This window comes from Takifugu flavidus, chromosome 14 (genome assembly GCF_003711565.1).
Source record: "Takifugu flavidus isolate HTHZ2018 chromosome 14, ASM371156v2, whole genome shotgun sequence".
Classification (NCBI taxonomy): domain Eukaryota; kingdom Metazoa; phylum Chordata; class Actinopteri; order Tetraodontiformes; family Tetraodontidae; genus Takifugu; species Takifugu flavidus.
The window spans coordinates 7,834,142-7,852,149 of NC_079533.1; the positions used below are offsets into that span (position 1 = coordinate 7,834,142).

The following is an 18,008-nucleotide window of genomic DNA, read 5'->3' on the forward strand; positions in this document are numbered from 1 at the left end:
CCACAGTGCCGACTTCAGGGCTTTTATTTTTGCCCCCTGCATCATGTGAGTTGAAATGCGGTCTCTGCTTTTCGGTCTCAGGAGTCGGCGGCCCTCTGTCAGCTCCGTTATCCACATGTTGACGCTCCCGGACTGGTAGCTTCCCTGCTCTGCCACCTCCGACTACAGGTATTTTGCTGAGTCCAGAAGGTTTTGCATGATGTGTCTTGCCTTCTTTAGAGGAGCTCTTGAGGTTCACCTGTGATGCGTTATGCTGCTCACCTTTTTTGGATGGCACTGTCTGAGCCCTCGGGGGCTCGTTGCTGGTTGAACTACCCACCTGCTCGTCCAAGGATATCTCTCCACTTCCTCCTGTTTTCGAAGGTGCTTCACTTGGCCAAGAGGGTGAAGAAAGTGAAGAATCAGGGGAAGGAATAGGGGCAGATAATGGAGCAAGGATGACTGCTGATTCAGAGTCAGGAGCTGGAGAGACTTTAGCTAGTGAAACTAAGACATCCTCATCTGTCTTAAGGGCAGGAGGATCTTCCGGTTTGATCTGATCAACAGCAAATGACAGTATAGATTGCACAGTTTCAATCAGAGCAGGAGGTTCTTTAGAATCATCAGGAGGTGTCTGAGGAGGGTCTTTAGCTACAGAATCTGCTGTCTGAGGCGGATCAGTGATGGACTTGAATTGAGAAGTTAGATTTGGAGTGGTGTCAGTGGATGTTGGGGTTTCTGTAATGATAGTCGCTGGAGTCACGGGTGCAGGGATGACCTCATCTATACAGAGTTGTATCTTCTCTTTAGTTAGATCCGGGAGCTCATTTGAAGTAGTTGAGGGTGTCTCTGAGACAGGTGGAGGACTGGGTTCTGTTTTGAGTGTGAAAGTCAGAATAGGAGAAGGACAAACCCGTGGAACAGTTGCAAGAGAGGTAGGAGGCTGATTTGAGTCCATTTCAGCAGAGGTGAGTGCAGGCTTACCGAAGACCGAATCTGTGGTTGTAGATGACGAAAGTGTTGCCATCTTGCAGACGAGGGGCTCAAAATAGGAGGTTCTAATGGTAGTGGTTGTCGCCACCACTGGTTCTTTAGATTCTCCTCCAGCTGAGCTTGGGGCAACTGTGGTGGAAGTTTGCAGCTTTGGATTGCTGACAAAATCCAGTTTAGTATAGGAGGGTTTAGTAAATGCTACAGGGGCGGGAGGGCTGTGGGTTACTGGTGGTAACGCAGGAGGTGGGGTAGTTACCTGACTCGGTTTAATTTCTAAAGGAACCGGTTGAGGGGACACCTCAGTCTCTGACGGCAGCGTGCTAACTGTAAAGGTGACTGCTGGTCTAACCGAAGGAACTTTGACTGGAGGCGTTGAGGTGTTTATAGGAACTGTCGTAGCAGTCGTAGTGGAGAAGCTACGCGTGGATTTTGTCAGCAAAGGGGAAGACGATGTAGGCGAAATACTCTCTGTTGTTACGTGAGCCCATGAAGGTTTTCTTGCTGCAAGTGTTGGGCTGGATTTAATAATGCTGGTAGTTGAAAGGGTTGCGGTGAAGCCTGAGCTCAGTGTGTCTGAGCTTGTTGCCAGAGCGGATGCTTTGGTCGTTGTGACAACGGCACTCAGAGCTGGAGCAGTGGAGGAGGTTGTCTGTGCTGGAGGGGATAAAGTTTTGGTTGGGACTGCCATGGTTATGGCCACCGAGGAGGCTTTTTCCACACTGGCATAGCTGGCATTCGTGGAAGTCAAAGCTGAGGGTGTCAAAGGTTTGTAAAGAGGAGATGTGGGTTTTGATGTAGCATTAGCTTTTCCCCATTCTGCTTCCACATTCGCTATCACGTCTCCACCCCCAGAAATTGATTCAAAGGTGAGAAGAGAGGAGATGTCAGCCAGCAAGTTGTTCAGGCTGTTATCACCAGGTTCCAGTGGTGGCTGGGAGGTGGGTAAGGGGGGAACATACTCATCAGCTCTACTCACATTGTCGGTTGGCACCCGGGAGGCTACAGTCGCTGGCGGGGTTGTTGGTGTGCTGTCCTGTGACGATACGCTCTCGACTGGCTCCGTGTTCTCCTGTTCTGGGCTGTCCAGCAAGCGAGGCTGGACTTTAGGAGTGAGTGTAAGGTCTTCTTTGATGATCTCCACGCTGTTTGCGCGGGAAGACTTCAGCAGCGGGCTTGGAGGGACTTCCCCCTTGCCATCTTTATCCTTTGATCTCAGCCGAACGGTGCCAAAGAGACCCTTCAGCCCACGACGTTGACGACCCACCGGCTGAGACACGGTGTGGACTCGGCGATCCCCTGTCCCCAGCCGACCGCCTCTCAACAGCGACAGAAATTTAAGGGATCTTGCCGAGCTGGTCGAAGAAATAGAGTTGCGAGAATGGGCAAAAGCTTGAATGCCGTCCTCCCCGAGCGCTTCCTCCTCCCTCTGCTCCATCTCTCCTTGACTCACCTCCTGTCCTCGATCCGTGTCTGGCTCCTGCACCAGATCTGCTTCACCGGTCTCGGATAATCCATCCAGCGATTTGCTCTTGTTAACAGGTGACTTGTTGTGTCCGTCCCCTTTGTTCCGAATCGTGAAGATGTTACCTGGCTTGCGTTTGCCAAACAGCTTGAATCCTTTCCTGATTTTTCCGCTCGACTGGGACTCACAAGGCAGGGGGTCCATGCTCTCTTTTTGTACATCCATCTTGTCTGGCTTATTTTTTTTCCCCCTGCGTCCTTCTCTTAATTTCTGCAGCTGCTTCTATGCCACAGCCGGCCGTGTGAGCATTTATAAGGGGAGCTTCAGCCTCCGTATCCGTCTGCAGTCTGTTGTTACCTCTGCTGCTCTTGCTGCATTTCTTTATCGGATGTCTGTATCCCTCCCTTCTTCTGTCTTTCCCATCCAACCCTTTCTCCACTGTCTCCCTGTGAAAGCCCCTCCCCTTTGCCTTGTTTTTTTTTTTTTTTTCCTTCTGGCTGCTCTCCCTGGTTGCCATGGCAACTGAGGAGCTAAGCAGCTTTCGTCAGCAATGCGGAGCCAGGGGCTGTCATCAACCCACCCTGAACACAGTGCTCATTTACCCTGTCTGATGACTCTGTTTACATAAACAGCACAGACAAATAGCCCATTAATAGGGAATGATTTTGAATTCCAAGTGATCTGGCTTTAAATAGATCCCCTCTTCCAGATGATCGCTACCAAACTGTATTTTAGTGCCATGCAATTCCATTCACAACCACCTATAGAAGTTTAAGATAACATATGTTATAAAGCCTCCTTTCATAAATAGGGTGGCATTACACAAGTGACTCCCCTTGATTGGAAGTTCATTTCATTTGATCTGTCCAATGTGCTGCAAATAACTTTAACAAGCCATCACAGAGCAGGTTTTCAAAGTGTCTGTGTGATCTACTTGATCTGAATTGCATAATCTTTTTTCTTTTTTTAATCACACATGTGACATTCATTCTTTCAATCTGTTCCATTCCTCAGGAGTCGGGGCAGCCACCAGCAGAGCCTGGGGAGCATTTGAGAGGTTAAAGGGTCACGCACAAATATAATCAACCAAATAATAATTGATACCACAAAATGAATATTTTCAACACAAAATGCTTTATATTGTTGGGGAGACGTGATTTTTTTCCCTCCATAATCACATTTTATTAGTCACGTAACATCTTGATATCATTAGAGTTGGTTTTTATATCAAACTGTGGGTAGAGCAAACCTGACCTCTTGTGGGGACTCTAGGAAAGATAACGTGTGTTGGACTGTTGAATCATGAGCCATGCCATTTGTTGAACAATAAATTTAAGGGCTGTTTTCGTATCACGCACAAAACGGAGAAACGCAAACCCGTGAACACAAATAAATAAGAGTTATTATTTACTGTTTTCTGAGCAAATGTAAAAATGAAACCCATATATAGTCATAAATCTCTGAGGCCCAAAAAAAACCACATTTACAGTTTATTATTTTCCCTCACTCTCTCCTAAACATCTTTGGTAACTCTGTCTGTCATTGAGAGAAACAGTCACATAAAAACTACGACAAAGTTCCACAGGACACATGTTCTTAGTGTAAACAGTAAAGTAAATAAACCCTTATCAATTAAATCAGCCCGATAGTATCATAAAAAATGTAAACTTCTTATTTTAGTTATTGTATTATCTTGTATTGTGTTTTACATATAATACAGACATTATGGGGACTCCTCAGTAGTTTTTCCAGTTGTTTAAAAAAAGCGGCTCCTCTGTTTAGACGGTGTGCTCCACAAGAGAACCTTGTAGGTCAGCATTGGTGTTCTTTTCATTGTCATCTTCTTCAAAGATAATGGGATCATACGTGCGATGGTACAAGAAGTAGTTGACTATAGTGATGATGAACATCTCCATGATCATCATCTGCTGACTTAGCACTGTAAGAGAGGGGAGGAGAGAGCGGGGGGAAGGAGGGAGAGAGGTCAGGTTTTATATAATGGGAGTGACAACATCAACATTTTTAGAGGTGGTTCTTACTGGATCCGCGTGCCTGTGAGGAGAATGGAGGCGCGCAGGCGATGGTTCCATTCAAAGCCAGGATGTTAATAATTGATGTCTGCAGCTGACTCAATACGAGCACCAGCTAATGAGATAAACAGCCAGTAATAAGTCCGGGGAACTCTTTTTCTCAAGTGTTGTGACACCAAATGAATCAAAGGTCAATGGCCTCTTTGTCATCCAGGGAGGCTAATTCATTTGCAATAAATATTTGAAGCATGCAAACATGTGTTACAGAGAATCCCCAACACAAACACAATTAAAGTCACAGGCGCTCTAAAAAGCTAGTTTATTTGTTCTGCTTTGGTGAACAAACACTGAATGGATTTGTTTAATCGCTATTAAGTTTTTAAGCTCTAGGGCTAGGCTCTACTTCAGGCTCTAGGCTCTACTTCAGGCTCTAGGCTCTACTTCAGGCTCCAGGCTCTACTGCAGGCTCTAGGCTCTACTTCAGGCTCCAGGCTCTACTGCAGGCTCTAGGCTCTACTGCAGGCTCCAGGCTCTACTGCTGACTCTAAGCTCTACTGCAGACTCTAAGCTCTACTGCAGGCTCCAGGCTCTACTGCAGGCTCTAGGCTCTACTGCAGGCTCTAGGCTCTACTGCAGGCTCCAGGCTCTACTGCTGACTCTAAGCTCTACTGCAGACTCTAGGCTCTACTGCAGACTCTAGGCTCTGCTGCAGACTCTAAGCTCTACTGCAGACTCTAGGCTCTGCTGCAGACTCTAGGCTCTACTGCAGGCTCCAGGCTCTGCTGCAGGCTCTAGGCTCTGCTGCAGACTCCAGGCTCTGCTGGCTCTTAAAGATCACCTGCACACTTGAACATGGCTAGCTGCTGACAGTGATGCCATTTTAACTGATTCTTTGTTTCCTACTTCCTTCAGCTGACTAGATCCAGCTGCAGCTATGCGTTGATAATTTAGGGAACATTTTGCCATTTTTTCTCCATTGAAAACCTCACCACAGACTACAGGAAAGCGAGCACTGACTTACTTGATACATGGCGTACTTGGGTATCATATTGAGACTGCGTAGGAAGCTGTTGATGTTCATGAAGATGATGGCGACAGGCCAGAGGGAGGTTATTGTGAGCACCCCAATGAATGGGTTAATCCAGATCGCTGCACCAGTGATTTCGAGCTAAAGGGAAGCCACGACATGATTTTGACTCTATGTTGTGCGTGTGCATTTTTCAGAAATTAAGACTTTTCTTACATCCGACAGGTCAAAGTTTCCATTGGTCCATAATACTATACAGACGATAGAGAGCACCGTCTTCAGGATTGCATATTGAAGTGCTCCGATCTTCAGCCAGAACAGCAGCCGCCTGTATGCAGGAACACACAGGAACAGTCTGAGCAAAAGAACAGTCAGTATAGAAAAAGAGTATGAGGAACATAGTGGCGTGAATACCTTGACATGGGAACATGGGGTAAACACATACAGCAGCAGCAGCACGGCCCGGTGTTGATTCGAAATGGTTTTCCTGAGAATCGTGTCAGGAAAGTGTTGCTGCCACCCAACTCCTCCACCAGCAGAACCAAGACTTTGTACACCACCACTGCAAAGTAACTGCAGGCAAACAGAGAGCAGCGTCAGGCCTGCTCACATTCATGGAGCACCTCGCATCCGAGCCACAAAGGTTTGACCCCTTTGATCCATAAAAGTACACGTTACGCAACCATCCGTGGAAAACTGTTAGAGAGGATGCACGTTAAATGCTGCAGGTGGGAAAACCTTGTAAAGATTTCAGGCTTTTTAATTGTCGCGTCCTGGTGTAATGATTCAACACGTGGTTAAACTTTAATTATGAGCTGTTTTAAGCAGCTCTTTCATCGCAGAGTGGATTGCAGATGAGTTACGCTGGAAGAACCTGTGGGCTCTGTAAGAAGACCTACCAGTTAGATGTCATATCTGTGAACATGACCGCCCTTGGGATCCACATGCCAAAACAGGACATGGTGGCAATGACCTGAAACAGACATTCGATTAAGAATATTGCAAAACATTACAAAATTGGAGGTCAGACATCTTTCAGGACGGATTTGTTCACCTACCGGGGCTGCACCATTTATCCAAATCAGGGTGGTCTTCTTGGGGTAGGGCAGTTTTCTATAAATAAAGACGCACAGCTCCAGGTAGAGCAGCAGGGAGGTGCAGGACATGAACGTGAGTATGGAGTACAGGCAAATCTCGAAGCCATCCAGCTCTGAATGGACACAGCGAAACCGGGTGAGACGAGTATAATGAATGGAAACAAATGATTTGTAAAAAGGACTTTTGTCACTGCTGTGCTGCGTCTATACACTGAATCATAAACAGAAGCTCTGACCTGGTCTGACTGCCTCACAGCTCACTGAGCTGCTATTATCAGCGGCCACTTGATAAGGAAAGGAAGCCTGCGGGTCACTCACGCTTGATAATGTCGATAGCCAGCGGTGGCTGCTGCAAGCAAGCCGGATCAATGGTGCCATTGAGCGTGTCCAATTCCTCCATGGCGGGCAGACGTTCCAGGAAAGGTTCCGATTGTTCAAGACGGATTAATTCGATCCTGGCTTTCTCTCTGAGCACAGCTGATGTGAGTGAATCTGCTCATCAGGGTGTGTGAAGAGTCTCAGAGGTCATTAAATGGATTCCAGAAGCAGAGCCAGGAGAGAGTTCTACGCCACGCCGGTGGCTTAAGAAGTGAAGGGCCGGCTCATTGCTCATGTGTTTATGAGTCTATAAGTTGGAGTCAATCATTCGCAGACTTAAGTGATTGGAATGAGCTCAGATTGAAAAGTGTGGGAGCCAATCAGTGTTACTGGGAGATGAACTTTGGCAAGGTGTGTTATTTCCTTGCCTTCAAACATAACCTGCCATAAAGATTTAGTCTAAAATAGCTTTCAGTTTCCAAGCTCCTGGTGTAGCAACTGTTTTTGTCAGATAGGGATAAGCTACTAGGGTTTCCAGATATAGATATTGGGATTTTTATATTTTAAAAGAATGATCCCAATACAACAATTGGATTACCTGGTTTGGGTCAGCCTGCCCTTCAAGATTCTTATTTCACTTGGGAAAGAATAAAAAAGTTTTGCTTGCTCCCTTGTAAAAGCTCTGGCCGGAGGTCATTATCCAGAAAGAAATAAAATCAAATCAGCTACGGTGGCTATAAAGTTCTGAGGTGTTTACAACTTTATCTGTTACAATGTTGCGCAGGGGCGACGCCACAGAGGTCAGTCACCTCCGGTCTTATTTCCCGCCCGTGTGATTATAATGACTATAGATATTTTTAAAATTTTTACAGTGATTGTGTTATATTTGGCAACGGTTTAGCAAATTAGCAGTTAATTAGAAAAGGGACAGCCGACGGAGGAGGCACTCTTTAACCCTCTCAGCGTTTAGTTACTTATAAACTCAAGGTGTTGAAATGTTGCTCTGTTGCTCCCGTTTTTGTGAGACCTAAATTGTGCTGCAGATTATGGAAACTCTGATGAGTTGTGATTCTAAGAGTCGTTGTTCTTGCAACAGAATCTCTCCCATTTGATCAGAAATGCTGGGCTGAGAAGCCCAAAGCCTTCAGCCTGTACTCCAGCAGAATCCAGAGGCTTCAGACTGAAAGCTGATTATTGTTAATTAGTATCATATGCTGGAGTGCTGATTGTATCAGATTCGTTCTAATGAGAGACAGATTGTTCTTTTGTGTGCAGGAAAACAAGCTTGTTTTATAAAAATATCACAAACAACGTCGCTCATACAATTAGACAGTCATTTATTATTAAATTAATCCTCTACAAATGCTTAAAAGCTATAAATCAGTCATTAGGTGCCCTGATACCTGATGCAGACAGTGACATCAGTGTTGGACTGATAACTGGTGCTGGCGTTACTCCGTCCTGAGTTACAATCAATAAATTAAGATTGCTGCAGAAATGTTTCACCAAGTATCAAAAAGATTCACAGGTAATATTGTGCCATTAAAAGTTCTCACAGGAAGAATAACCAGCAACTTTACGGCCCGTTTGTGGTGCACGTGTATCGTTCGGTTCTGTCTCCGCCGTGAGAGGAAGCTGAATTATTGCCTGGAGCGTACAAAGATGTTTTTTACGATCATGAAAGCCCTCTTTTATCGTTCATTGACAGCATACAAAATCTATGTATCTGGAGGGCTCAAGGTCAATGGCTGATTTTTTAAACAGTGTTTTTTGTGCTTGTACTAGTTTAACTTTGCAAAAAAATAAAAACTTGAGCATCTAATCCTTGAGATTAAAGAAATGGTCCTCAGAAAATGTGGAGACATGAAGGGGAGGGTCATAAAATACATTAACGACAAAGATAAATACAATAAAGGTAACACAAAATTACTTAAAACAACAGTGTGAACATAAATTATAGTGCAAAAATGGCAACTTCTTTGCTAATAAAGTTAGGAATCAGTCTAGTCTGAAGCAGTTATTTTCACAGACACAATTATTAGCATGTGATGGATTTCATCCTTAATCTTTAAGCTTTAAAACCTGAGCAAGAAAATGCAAAATCTTGGAAATGTGAAGAATAAATATATCATTTAATGTGTAAACAGAGACCTTCAATCATGTAAACTGTCGACTAAATTAGACAAGCTGATATTTCCACTGAGTTGATCATCGTAACCACGACGATGCTCCATCTACTCTGAGAAAGGAGAAGTCTCGTATTAAATGAACATGTTAATCCCTTATTAAAGACACGGCACAGAAAATCAGTCATCCAGAACATTTGAGTGTCTTTGGCAAAAGAATCATCTTTGCTTCAGATGAGTTTAGTCGCTGATGCTGCTGTATGTATATTCTGAGGAGGGGTATGAAAACGGTTTCCCTGTGCTGGTTTAAAGCTGACCGAAGGAAGGATAAAGGTGAAGGGTGGTTCCTGGAGAGGTCCTTGAGGCTTTAAGGCACTGAAGCAACTCACCATTTACTGATGTGCCTGCAAAACAACAGTAAACCAGTCAGGGAAACTCCTCCTGGATAAACTCCAGGCAGGGAAACGATGGCAGTGTAACTGATATTAAACTGATTTATCGCACTGAATGTGAACTATGGTTGCAGTCACATGTTTCCTCTGCCTGCAGGTTCAAGCCCACTCAGAGAATAACTCTTTAGACAGGATATGAATAGGTTTCAAGGATTAGGATGAAACAGCACCAATCAGCTGGGTGGCTCTTTGAGAGCGGTTTGACATTTGTGCAAAGTGGAAAGAAAATCCCTTAAAGAACTCGTGATGTTTCACATCGACAAGAGAAGGCCTGTGCGGGCAGACGTCGAGAGGACGCTTCTGGCCCGGAATTCTGCTAACAAGGAGCTTTAACGACACTGTCCACCAACCTGCTGTGGGCCGTTGGCTAACGTTCCCGAGACTGACAGACCATTGTCTGAAAACAAAGAGAGCAAAGTCTGAAAACACAAGTCTGAATGCAAAATAGAGACGGAACCGCGGCAGAATCAACGCACCTTTCTCGTCTGTGCCCTCGGATGTGTGTTCGACGGTACAGAGTTTGGGCTCTCCGTCCGTGCGGCTGTAATCCAAATCAGGGAGTAAAATTCACCACACAAAATGGACGGAAAACACCATTATTCTGTTTAAGAGAAACCAGTCGCACACACCTTTTACCATTGTGATGGAGGACGCTGTTTGCTTGTTCGGGATCTATGTGCACCAATCTGGTGACGAAGGACTGTCCGTCTCCCTGACTGCAGTGAACAGATCGATCCAAAGTTAGCAACTGATCTGATTGTCGTTTTCCAGAAGATGCTGCTTAAAAAAGCCTCATTGGGCCAAATTTTGTGTTTTAAATACAAAGCAGAGCAGAGACGGAGAAAGAACAGAATATCTCTGTTTTTGTGATGGATGTGATAAACATCTGCTTGAGTCGGCTCACCCAGAGAAAACCGGCAAGATCCAGTACTTCGCTCGATCTCCAAAAACCTCGGTCAAGTTCCGGCTGCAGCCCAGAGAAAAGCCGCTTTTGTCTCGACCGCTTGTGAAAACAGGAGCACTGAAGGTTTCTGGGAATCGATGGTAAACTAATGAGGAAAATCTTGGAAATGTGAAGGGTCCAAAGGGTCCAAAGTTGGATCCAAAGGGTTGAATCTGACCGGTTCATACGTACCGATAGTCGTCCTGTTCTTTCCCACAAGCCACAGATGGTAGCTGAGAAGTGACGCGATGCTGATGAAGAACAAGGCCGCCACAAAGAAGAGGAACAGGATGTGGAACTTGGCATGTGTGTCGGGCAGCTTTTTCTACAGAGAGAAGTAAAAACCAAAATACACCAGGCTGGTCAGACAGAAGAGGTCATCGTTAGGTGACGGGGGGGTGGCGGAGGGTTCACTGCACAACAAACTCCTTCCCTTGGAGTAGAATTAGATGAGAATGATTACAATCTAAATGTTTCCTTTAGATAGAGCTTGATGAAGTGGATCTTCTGACCAACAGTCACACACACACCACATAGTGTGACAGCTTACAGCGCTGATCAGTGTCCCATCATGTGCCTCACCACAGCCTGACTGCACTTTATTATTCATCTACAAAAATCATGACCATGTTTTCAAACCACTGCTGCCCCTCCCAACACCCCCCCGCAGCGTGCAATCTGCTTTAAACACGGGCAGCGACGTGTTTGATTACGTAAAGGGCGAACAAAGGGAAGCGGGGGTACTCACGGTCCAGAATTTGATGAAATACTGGGTGACTGTTGCGCAAATGACCAGGCAGTGGAGCGAAGCGTAGGTCAAGAATAAGATGAAGAACTTGTAGTTGGAGAATCCAATGCAGTTATTTACCCTGAACCAGAACACGTCAAACAACGTGAGCCACGGGGCCGAGCGTGCATGTCTCTGATGTGGAGATAAAGTGAACATACCAGGGGCAGTGATGGTCCATTTTCAGCACACACCTGGACAGATGAGGAGGACAGACAGGATAGTGATGAGCTCTAGGGAGTCAGACCAGCTAACAACCGGTAACCGATGACTTACCTCTCACAGGTCGAGCAGTGATGGCAGCGGTCCGGTTTGATCAGCTGGCAGGGTTTGCAGTATCGGATCGCTGTTTAGAGAGAGATAAAAGCCGAATCATCACGCACTGTATTTCAAAGAATCACAAAATCAGAGATCCCTAAAGGTGAAGCGAGTGACTGAACATGTGGAAGGTCCAAACCAAAGAATTGTAGTGCATCTCAAACTTTCAGGTAAAAAAAAAAACAGACGCCACCGTATTCAGCAAATCAGAGGTAAAAATAAAGGTGTTTTATGACCTGGGGTAGCCCCTAACTGACGGCGGCGTCCTGCAACCCTCCTTCATTTTGCTTCAACTTTGAGAGACAAACCCGCAGCTCAAAAGAAGAAGCATCGGGTCACGTTAAAAGGGAACCAGCGATGTGGCAACCGCAACCGCTGAGCAAACATTTATCCATGCGTTGGAGAATATTCACAATAAACGCTTTTGCCAATTGTCACCTGAGTGATGTCCTCTATAGACTGGATCACAGCCTACAGACGACATCATGTAGGTGGATCACAGCCTACAGACGACATCATGTAGGTGGATCACAGCCTACAGACGACATCATGTAGGTGGATCACAGCCTACAGACGACATCATGTAGGTGGAACACAGCCTACAGACGACATCATGTAGGTGGATCACAGCCTACAGACGACATCATGTAGGTGGATCACAGCCTACAGACGATATCATGTGGGTGGATCACAGCCTACAGACGACATCATGTAGGTGGATCACAGCCTACAGACGACATCATGTAGGTGGATCACAGCCTACAGACGACATCATGTAGGTGGATCACAGCCTACAGACGACATCGTGTGTGTTGCAGGTGGATCACAGTCAGTGGCAGCAGGAGCTCAGTCTGTTGAGACCTGGGCCGGGAAGCGGAGGGTTCTCTCCGGGTTCTCGGTCCAACATTCCCACAAATGCTCATACGGGGCCCTGTGATAAACTGGCGACTCACCCAGGGGTGGACCCTGTCGTCGGCCATTGTGGTCCCTCCCCGTGACTCCCAAAGGGGTTAAGAAGATGAGTCGAAACGAGATGAGACACAGCCTGCAGTTCCGCACTATGATATCGTGTTGTTTTTCAAAAAGTGCCTTTATTACTGTGACATTAAGCAATTTCTGTGCAAAAGGCGGCTGGAGGCTGATGGTCATATGCCAGGACTTTCTGTTCCACTGTTGTTATTAAAAAGATATGAAGTATCCCTTTGAGAGCAAGTGTGAGATCATCTCTGCAGTTCCGTTTCGAGCCTCACATGATGTGTGACCTTCCTCCAGATGGAGGCTGACACGTGAACCAAGGTTGATTTGGTTGTCGCCTCACCTCCATCTGGCATGCGCGTGTACACCGGCAAGGTCCTCGCCACTTTCTTTAGGATCTCTTGCTGCATCTCCGCTCGCTCTTCTCGCTCATAGAGTTCTTTCTCCATTCTGGGGAGGCTGAACTGAGGGGAGAGCACGCCACCACTCAAAGCAATGCAATATCCTCGGCGAAAGGCTCAGTCGGACTTACCGCTTGTGAGGGGCTGGCTGGAGTGGACCAAATCGTCTTCCAGTAGGACCACAAAAACATCATGAGGAAAGCATGAAAGACGACCAGATAGCTGACTGTTACATGAAGAAATAAAAACAGAAAGTCAGCCGAGGAAATTCAAAAGACGATGGCCGAAATGTGAGAAACCTTTTCTCTTACTTCGTTCGGCATGATTTTGGATCGTATCTGGGAAAATACAAAGAAGCAAAACATTAGTGCTATACATACCCCCCCCCCCCCCCCACACACACACACACACACACACACACACAGTACCTCCATGTTTAACAATGTGGCAACAGGCTGGCACGGCCAGCAGTGACCCACCCACAAGAGAGAGCTTTGTTTAAGCAGCAAGGATCTCCCTGCCCTGACCAAAGCTGACAGCTAATACTGTTGATAATTGTATCATCTGTCCCAGGCTGAAACATCTCCCACCAACGTGCTGACACTGTCCCAGCACGCACAACCGATCGTCATAGTGTGCGTTTGCACAAAGAAATCATCAGTAACATCACAAACCTATGGGGCAAAAAGCAAAGCCTTTGCAGGAAGGCCGAGCAAACAGTCAAGAGTCAAGTTCTCTTCTGGGTTTACACCTTAATAGACAACACAGCACCATTTTTAAATGAAGGTTGTTCGTCATAAGCTGTTAAACTGTCAACCTGCAGTCGAAATGCAACCGCTGCCCGGGGCATTTGGAGCTTTTCTTTGGGTTTTGCACGGGCATTATCATAGCAACTGATTAATTATAACGTACAACGAGCATTCTCCCTCACTTTCAATGAATTTCCCATCTTAAAATATTACAAAATATCAGACTTTTCCTATTTATTAGTATTGCATTTCACAGATGCAGATGTCACCTCAACTCGCGTCGCATTATTTGTACCATCAGCGTCCACGGAATTGGGTTTAATAAAGTGGGTGTACTTTAATAAAGTGGGTGTACTTACAGACACACAGCTCCACGACATATGCGTAATAAGACCAGCCAACAACAAGGTTTACAAACAGGACAGGTACCCAGTTTATAGCCCGTTTACAGCACCGCAGCGCCTGATGCGGCGCCATCTTTACCGTAATCCCTGTCGCCTGTTAGCCGTGACGTCACATCCCGGCTTTATAAGGACCCGCACGCACACACGCACGGAAGCCGAGGCAAGCGCACGCAGAGATGGCAATTCAAACAGTCTAATAACGAATTTCTTTAGATAAATCACAAACCACTGTAACACGCTGTTAGCTGTTCTTTTTTAAAAAGCAAATACCAAAGATTGACGTCAGACATCTTCATCTGGACTGTCTGTTCTGTAAATAAAACACGCTTTTAAAACGAGTGTTATTAGATTTAGCACAGAAAAAAATAAACATAATACTGAAATACTGACTTAGAAGAATAATTAATTCCATATAAAACAAGTGTGGTTTACTGTGAAGTGCAGTAAGGAATCGATCCGCAAGATGGCAGCAGAGACCCCACGACTGGAGGTTCCTCTTTAGTAAAGGAGGACCAAAATGCAAGAAAACATGCAGAAGATGGCGTTAATCCCTTTATTTTTGTTTCATTTTCACGTGGTTTTGATTGAGAATGATATGATATTAACATATTCAACAAACACCAAACATGTACCGTAGACTCATGTCTATGAAATCGCACAGTTACAACTCTGGAACATATGTTAAAGTAAAATCAGTGGAAAAAGCTATTACGCTCATTCTATAAAATCTTGCAACAGGAGGTTTATTGATTGGACATCATATGTTGAAACTAAATGTTGTGGAGGCTTAAAGTCCCATATGCTGATTAGCTAAAAACCATTAACTGTCAAACATAAATGAACTCTAGAAACACTGAGACATTATTTTTGTTTTCATTAGGTTGCATTTTAACCACACAATAAGTGATGTATTTCATTTTTGCTCAATTTCAATTCTTTTTTTCCTTCGGCATGATCATAAAGAGGACTGAATCCTGACAGGTTCATTGTACCCGTCTGCTGTATTCAGAGGTAGATCTGGAAGAGGAGCGTAATGATTTCCTGGGTGAGGGAGGTGAGGAAGGGGGTGAGAGAGAGGAGGGAGACGCGGAGGTGGAGGCAGGCGAGGAGTCAGGAGAAGCCGAACGCCTTCTGGTCGGACTGCTGCTGGGGGAACCGCGAGGTGATGAGTACGGCGACAGAGCCTGCAGCATACGGCCACTGCGCTCCTGGATGGCATGCTGAGAGAAAACAGACGTTTCACATTATTGTACGACAAAAGTGATCCAGGCCAACCAGCTAGCCAGAGTATATTAAGTTTGAGTGGATTTACTTGTGAATGATCACATTATGTAAAAGCATCTGTGGAAAACACAATCAGGCTTCTGTTTAATTTTAGTGCCAGTAGCTGAAAATGGAATTTTGATCCAGATTGTCCATCGGGCGGGTTCAACGTAAAAGGGAGTTAAGCATGCAGAGTTGAAGGATCAAAGGTTTGGGGGTAAATATTATATACAGGATGGTATTGGATGCACAGCTTTATAGACTAGTGATAAGAGTAAACGTGCCCAGGCTCCATCTGGTCCGAACAGCTCCAGGAAGTTGCCAATGAACTCTCGGGATTTCTCCTCCCACTTGTGGATCAGATCTTGGCTCTTCTCCTCCACTCTATAAACAAAGTGCTTGGACTTCTCCTCCACCGTTCGGACCGTCTCTTTCATCTTGTCCACCTGATCCTGGAGCCGATATTTCTTCTCCTGTCGGTGAAATGCGAGGAAACTCAGCGCCTGCCAAACTTTCCTGGATCATTGAGTCGCGAACCTAAAACCCGACTAACTTTGATGAACCCAACGTTCAGCTCCTGAGCCGTGTAGCCTCTCTGCAGGTTGCGTCGCACGTAGATGTCGTAGTCTCGGACGATGCGGGTGATGACGTCAGACGTGGAGATGCCCTCCGTCCTTGCGGTGGCCACGAACATGCCTGACATGTCAACACCAGATAAACCAAAGACCTAGATTCCGTCACCAAGTGCAGGTGAATGCGTCTCACCTGCTTCTTTAATGTGTTTGTACACGTCTTCCGAACCCCCGGAGGTGTATGGGATATCATCGTGGGCCACAAAGTCGATCTGTGGGTGCACGTTACGCCGCTCAGACCCATGTGTGTTACATTACTCTGTGCTATCACCAGCAGCTCTCTCCTCTGACCTTGTGCTTCTTGAGGAACTCTGCGGTGAGGGTCCAGGGGGCGTCACGCAACACCTCATCCACGTACCGGCAGTGCCTCAGGGCCTCGTAACGCTCGTCTTCTGTCATCACCGTATAGCCTTTAAACTTGTGTGTGAGTTCATCACTGCAGACTGAGGACACACACACACACACACACACACAGGTTTGGGTAACAGAACAGTAATAGTCAGTGTTACTTTAGCCACTCTGGCTTTCATACCTCCTACGATCAGATACGTGTTGGGGAACAGATTTTTGGCCTGCATCAGGGCTCGTGCATGCCCGGAATGAAACAGGTCGAAGATTCCATCTGCGTAGACCCGAACTGGACGATGAGCTGTATGATTTAAGGGGGGAAAAACAACCCGTGATGCCATTTCTTAAATCCTCGCTTGCCTCATTGCAGGGAAAAACAGAAATAGCGATTGCTGGGATCTCGTGACTGATCCGCTACTAGCTTGTCTTCACTTGCCTTCTGTCAGCCAGTGCTGCAACAAGCTGTCACATGTTATCTAAAAACTTAGTTACATCAATCAGAATGACCCATTAGTGACCTGGTGTGCCCCTCCGTGCTTGGGCAAGGGTAACTTTTTCATGGGGGATCTCTGGGTCGCAGCCGGTGGACTTGGAGAAAGCAGCAGGCTCCCTTAGAGCCTGCGATCAGAGGAAAGAAACAGATGTTGTATCAGAGAAGTCCACCCCTCTGGCAAATTGAGGTCCTTTCCCAAGTGAATCCCCACATCTGGGTCGTTTTAGAGACCAGCGTTTGTTTCACTCCCAGGTGTGCACGTCAGGAATGTGTGCAGACAGAAAACGCAGGACTGTTGTTAGAGATAATAACTGCCCCTCTAGGTCTAATGTAATTAAAAAATAATTAGCAATGCTTATCAGGCTGCAGAGGACAGATGTGAATCATATCAGTGGTAAAGTCTGACTGAGAAATGAACTTTGAGTCGTGTGGAGATACGTGTGCACGGCTTTATCTGCTGCTCTTACAGCATACTCTACACTGATAATAAAATATAAAATATAAAAAGCTGCTTTAACAGGATTATTGGTCGATTGTTAGGACTTAGCTAAAAATATGATCTAATCTACAACAATAAAAACTATTTCACTGTTATTACATAAGCTCCTGATTCAAGGCTGTGTTGTCTCACCAGTTAAATCCATATTTCACATCCACAGAGGTAAACTGTCATGTCAAATCTGACATCAGTTTGAAGTAAAGCTTCCTCATTTCAGCCAAAATCAAGCGGATCTTATTTTCCCTGACTTACCCTGCGAGGTCCCCCTCTCTGGCGAGACGCCTGTTGCTGCTGGGCATTGTTGTTGTTGTTGTTGTGGCCTCGGCCTCGTCTCTTCCCAGCCATCTCTGCCTCCAACACCTCTGCGTCCTCTCAGCAGCACAGTACCAGGAGGAATTACCCCGCTCTTATTTTGTAATCCGTCCCGTCGGCCCAGCTGACCCTGATGACGGAAGAAGGCGAGCAAAGTTCAAACCGGCACAGTTGCGCAGGGGTTTCCTGAAAACACTCACTCTTTATCCTTCTGCGTGCGCGCAAAGGCCTTTATGGAATTACGCGGAACACGAATCTAAAATCGGACGCCATAAACCTGAATTTTAAAGCCTTTAAATGTGATAAGATAAATGAATCAAGAGGGGAAATAAAATATCAGCCCAGAGCCTGCAGACAGCCTTTGGAACCGCACCTGCGGTGTGTGTGTGTGTGTGTGTGT

The 18,008-nt window shown here is 45.9% G+C and overlaps 4 protein-coding genes across 5 annotated transcripts; all 4 read right to left on the reverse strand.

The window, feature by feature from the left end:
• Positions 1-2,165: 2,165 nt before the first annotated feature.
• Positions 2,166-2,884, reverse strand: LOC130538098 (APC membrane recruitment protein 2-like). Its single transcript, XM_057055355.1, has 2 exons — positions 2,423-2,884; positions 2,166-2,324 (listed from the first exon to the last, which is right to left on the reverse strand). The coding sequence occupies exons 1-2, from the start codon at positions 2,657-2,659 to the stop codon at positions 2,307-2,309; spliced, it is 255 nt and encodes an 84-aa protein (XP_056911335.1). The 5' UTR covers positions 2,660-2,884; the 3' UTR covers positions 2,166-2,306.
• Positions 2,885-3,549: 665 nt separating this feature from the next.
• On the reverse strand, positions 3,550-7,290 carry LOC130538104 (organic solute transporter subunit alpha-like). The gene is made up of 8 exons (XM_057055363.1): positions 6,907-7,290; positions 6,550-6,701; positions 6,391-6,464; positions 5,906-6,064; positions 5,708-5,819; positions 5,486-5,632; positions 4,474-4,579; positions 3,550-4,373 (listed from the first exon to the last, which is right to left on the reverse strand). The coding sequence occupies exons 1-8, from the start codon at positions 6,986-6,988 to the stop codon at positions 4,213-4,215; spliced, it is 993 nt and encodes a 330-aa protein (XP_056911343.1). The 5' UTR covers positions 6,989-7,290; the 3' UTR covers positions 3,550-4,212.
• Positions 7,291-8,226: 936 nt separating this feature from the next.
• On the reverse strand, positions 8,227-14,174 carry LOC130538103 (palmitoyltransferase ZDHHC20-B-like). 2 transcript variants are annotated; one of them, XM_057055361.1, is made up of 13 exons: positions 14,017-14,174; positions 13,220-13,246; positions 13,040-13,134; positions 12,851-12,971; positions 11,491-11,560; positions 11,376-11,408; positions 11,176-11,296; positions 10,620-10,752; positions 10,389-10,515; positions 10,114-10,200; positions 9,961-10,025; positions 9,835-9,881; positions 8,227-9,436 (listed from the first exon to the last, which is right to left on the reverse strand). In XM_057055361.1, the coding sequence occupies exons 1-13, from the start codon at positions 14,132-14,134 to the stop codon at positions 9,425-9,427; spliced, it is 1,056 nt and encodes a 351-aa protein (XP_056911341.1). In that variant the 5' UTR covers positions 14,135-14,174; the 3' UTR covers positions 8,227-9,424. The 2 variants fall into 2 exon arrangements, with proteins under 2 accessions (XP_056911341.1, XP_056911342.1); XM_057055362.1 differs by lacking the exon at positions 14,017-14,174 and having other exon boundaries at positions 12,851-12,966.
• Positions 14,175-14,600: 426 nt separating this feature from the next.
• On the reverse strand, positions 14,601-17,752 carry pcyt1bb (phosphate cytidylyltransferase 1B, choline b). The gene is made up of 8 exons (XM_057055358.1): positions 17,549-17,752; positions 16,823-16,922; positions 16,489-16,605; positions 16,248-16,399; positions 16,090-16,168; positions 15,878-16,020; positions 15,609-15,797; positions 14,601-15,281 (listed from the first exon to the last, which is right to left on the reverse strand). Exons 1-8 carry the CDS (start codon positions 17,639-17,641, stop codon positions 15,045-15,047), a joined length of 1,110 nt encoding a protein of 369 aa, XP_056911338.1. The 5' UTR covers positions 17,642-17,752; the 3' UTR covers positions 14,601-15,044.
• Positions 17,753-18,008: the final 256 nt, after the last annotated feature.

Bases quoted from the DNA above. Each gene is read 5' to 3' on its own strand.
- LOC130538098 (XM_057055355.1), bottom strand. From the start codon at position 2,659: ATGGATGTACAAAAAGAGAGCATGGACCCCCTGCCTTGTGAGTCCCAG.
- LOC130538104 (XM_057055363.1), bottom strand. From the start codon at position 6,988: ATGGAGGAATTGGACACGCTCAATGGCACCATTGATCCGGCTTGCTTG. The intron at 6,065-6,390 runs GTAGGTCTTCTT...GTTTGCCTGCAG, and splicing joins ACAGATATGACATCTAACTG to TTACTTTGCAGTGGTGGTGT. The intron at 5,633-5,707 runs GTAAGAAAAGTC...GCTTCCCTTTAG, and splicing joins GAAACTTTGACCTGTCGGAT to CTCGAAATCACTGGTGCAGC.
- LOC130538103 (XM_057055361.1), bottom strand. From the start codon at position 14,134: ATGGCGCCGCATCAGGCGCTGCGGTGCTGTAAACGGGCTATAAACTGG. The intron at 13,247-14,016 runs GTAAGTACACCC...GTATTTTCCCAG, and splicing joins TGTCGTGGAGCTGTGTGTCT to ATACGATCCAAAATCATGCC. The intron at 11,297-11,375 runs GTATGTTCACTT...GTTCTGGTTCAG, and splicing joins ATGGACCATCACTGCCCCTG to GGTAAATAACTGCATTGGAT.
- pcyt1bb (XM_057055358.1), bottom strand. From the start codon at position 17,641: ATGGCTGGGAAGAGACGAGGCCGAGGCCACAACAACAACAACAACAAT. The intron at 16,400-16,488 runs GTATGAAAGCCA...GTGTGTCCTCAG, and splicing joins CACGTATCTGATCGTAGGAG to TCTGCAGTGATGAACTCACA. The intron at 15,798-15,877 runs GTTAGTCGGGTT...TTTCACCGACAG, and splicing joins TGAACGTTGGGTTCATCAAA to GAGAAGAAATATCGGCTCCA.